This window comes from Condylura cristata, unplaced genomic scaffold (assembly GCF_000260355.1).
Source record: "Condylura cristata isolate star-nosed mole 26May11 unplaced genomic scaffold, ConCri1.0 scaffold00029, whole genome shotgun sequence".
Classification (NCBI taxonomy): domain Eukaryota; kingdom Metazoa; phylum Chordata; class Mammalia; order Eulipotyphla; family Talpidae; genus Condylura; species Condylura cristata.
Window position 1 is genome coordinate 10,848,570 of NW_004567130.1, and position 2,714 is coordinate 10,851,283.

The following is a 2,714-nucleotide window of genomic DNA, read 5'->3' on the forward strand; positions in this document are numbered from 1 at the left end:
AAAAAAAAAAAGCAGAGCTGGGGTTAGAAGCCAGGCTCGAATGACCTTAAATTCCAGGCTGCCCCTCCCCACCGGTACCCAGAATGGGGCCAGCTCTGGCGGGAGCTTTGAGCCTCCATGTGCCCCTCTGTGCCTGCCAAGAGGGGCCGCTAGTTCCCCGTCTTCTGGCCCAAGCTTTCCCTCCTGGCAGCCACAGAGCAAACAAGGTGGGAACCAGTCTTTATTTTTTCCTCTGCTGATGTGAGGGGCGGGGAGGGAGAACCTTAGAAAAGAGGGTTTCTCGGATGCCTCCCTGTCGTCAGGGTGGTGTGCCGGGTGTTCCAGGAAACTCGCCCTGGGTGCCGGCCCTGCCCACCCCCAGAGCGGCTGAGGGCCCGGGGCTGCCAGCCTGGGGCCCTGCGCCTTCCTGCCCTTGCTACTGGCTGCTTACCCCAGGGCGGAGTGGCAGAGGCCTGGGTTCAAGGCCGACTTTGCTCCCTGCGAGTTGCATGACTCCTCACTACTCCCTCCCCTCAAAGCTCCAGTTTGCTCAGCGGAGAAATGGGGACAAATAACACCTTGTCCTTAGGTCCCCAGGATGTGGGGGTGAGGCAGATGCGCCTGGCCCCTGGTGCCCAGGACCCGGGAATGAATGAATCCCGGGACAGGGGATAGGTGGCGAGGAGCGGGTTAGGGAGGGCAGTGAGGGCTTCCCTAAAGAAGGGACAGGAGAACTGGCAGGGTCATGGGCAGTGGGGAGGGATGGAGGGAGGGCTCAGCACCCAACAAGGGTTGGGGTGTGGGGGGCTTGGTTTCTTATTCTGTTAAATGAGCTCTATAAGGCAGGAGTGGGACTGGTTTCCCCGCAGCTACAGGTGAAACAGGCAGGGCTTAGCAGGTGCTCGGGCTCAGTGTTGGCCACACTCTCTGCCTCAGCACCCCCGTGTTTTGTTTTGTTTTTTAATAATAGTTTGATTTTACATCATTTTGTGCCTCAGTTGTAATCCCCTTGGGCTTCCCATCATCAGATCATCTATGTGCCATCACCATAGTCCAGAGCTTTTCCCTACCCGTACTGTTTTTGATCCCATTCCCCACTCCACCCCCATAAAATGTCTCTGGTATATGGTTGTTCATTATTTTTGTTATTTTCTCGCCTGCTCCATTATACTCCTGCTATGAGTGAAATCATCAGGTATTTTTCCTTTTCTTTCTGGCTTATTTCATTAAGGATGATCCTTTCCAGCTCCATCCATTTTGCTGCAAATGGTGCAACTTTATCTTTTTGATTGCTGAGTAATATTCCATTGTGTGTATGTACCACATCTTTTTAATCCAGTCATCCACTTTTGGGCATTTGGGCTGTTTCCATGTCTTTCCAATTGTAAATAAAGCAGCAATAAACATGGGGGTGCAGGTGTCTTTTTGAATCAGTGGTTGGTGTGATTGCTGGGTCATATGGAAGCTTCATGTTTAGTAGTTTGAGGAACCTCCAAACAGTTTTCCATAGTGGTTGTACTAGTTTGCATTCCCACCAGCAGTGCAGGAGAGTTCCTTTTTCTCCACATCCTCGCCAACGTTTGTTGTTGCTAGTTGTTTGAAGATGTGCCATTCTCACTGGGGTGAGGTGGTATCTCATTGTGGTTTTAATTTGCATCTCCCTATGACAAGTGATGTTGAGCATTTTTCATATGCTTCTTGGCCATCTGCACTTCCTCTTTGGAGAAGTGTCTTTTTAGCTCTTCTGCCCATTTTTTGATGGGGTTGTTTATTTTTGTTGATTTTCATCAGTTCTTTGTATATCTTTGCCCATCACCCCCATTTAACAGGTGGGGAAACCAAAGACACGAAGCGGCGACTTGCCGAACCTCCCATAGCTGCTAAGAGTGGAGCCTGGGCTTGAGCTGCACTCCGTGGGGCCCTGTGGTCAGGAATAAGCCCCCGGATCCAGGTCCGGGGTCCCAGCGAGTGCCCAGGGCAGCTAGGTCTGAAGTAGAGATGGTTTCCAGGTCCTTGAAAGGGCCCCTGTTACAGCTCCTGCCCGGGCTGGCAGCCAACCACATTCGGGAGTGGCCGCCTGACGCCCCGTCCTCACAACGGTGGCTTTGAAGCAGCTGGCAGCAGAGCTGTTTGCTGCGTGGGAGGGGGCTTCCTGGGGCCCCTGCCACTGCCCGGGCTCCCCCTCACTCCTCTCCTGTTCTCTTGCAGGTCAAGCAGTGCATGCTGATCTGGGGCTGGCATGGCGGACCCCAGCGAAGGCACCCGCACAGGACCTGGGGAGGTGGCCGCGCCCCCCGGGGATGAGGGCGGCACCCCTGGCGGAGAGGCCTTCCCTCTCTCGTCTTTGGCCAACCTGTTTGAAGGGGAGGATGGTTCTCCTTCGCCCTCACCAGCTGATGCTGGTCGCCCCTCTGGCCCAGGGGATGGACGACCTAACTTGCGCATGAAGTTCCAGGGTGCCTTCCGAAAGGGGGTACCCAACCCCATTGACTTGCTGGAGTCCACTCTATATGAGTCCTCGGTGGTCCCTGGACCCAAGAAGGCACCTATGGACTCGCTTTTTGACTATGGCACCTACCGTCACCATCCCAGTGACAATAAGCGGTGGAGGAGGAAGGTCATAGAGTGAGTATTGCTGGATGCCTGGCAGATGGTCTCCATCCACCCACCCACCTATTCATCCGTCTATCTACTCATCTACTCATCTACCCACGCATCCACCCACTCATGCATCT

The 2,714-nt window shown here is 54.2% G+C and overlaps 1 protein-coding gene across 5 annotated transcripts in view; it reads left to right on the forward strand.

Moving 5' to 3' along the window:
* Positions 1-2,123: 2,123 nt before the first annotated feature.
* TRPV4 (transient receptor potential cation channel, subfamily V, member 4) overlaps positions 2,124-2,714 on the forward strand; it is a 21,221-nt gene continuing 20,630 nt past the window's right edge. For 3 of the 5 annotated variants that reach the window (XM_004690947.1, XM_004690946.1, XM_004690948.1), the window contains exon 1: positions 2,192-2,604. In XM_004690947.1, coding sequence (XP_004691004.1) covers positions 2,219-2,604 — 386 coding nt within the window. In that variant the 5' untranslated portion in view covers positions 2,192-2,218. Of the gene's footprint in view, positions 2,605-2,714 lie in introns of all 5 variants that reach the window. The other 2 variants (XM_004690945.1, XM_004690944.2) reach the window with 2 other exon arrangements.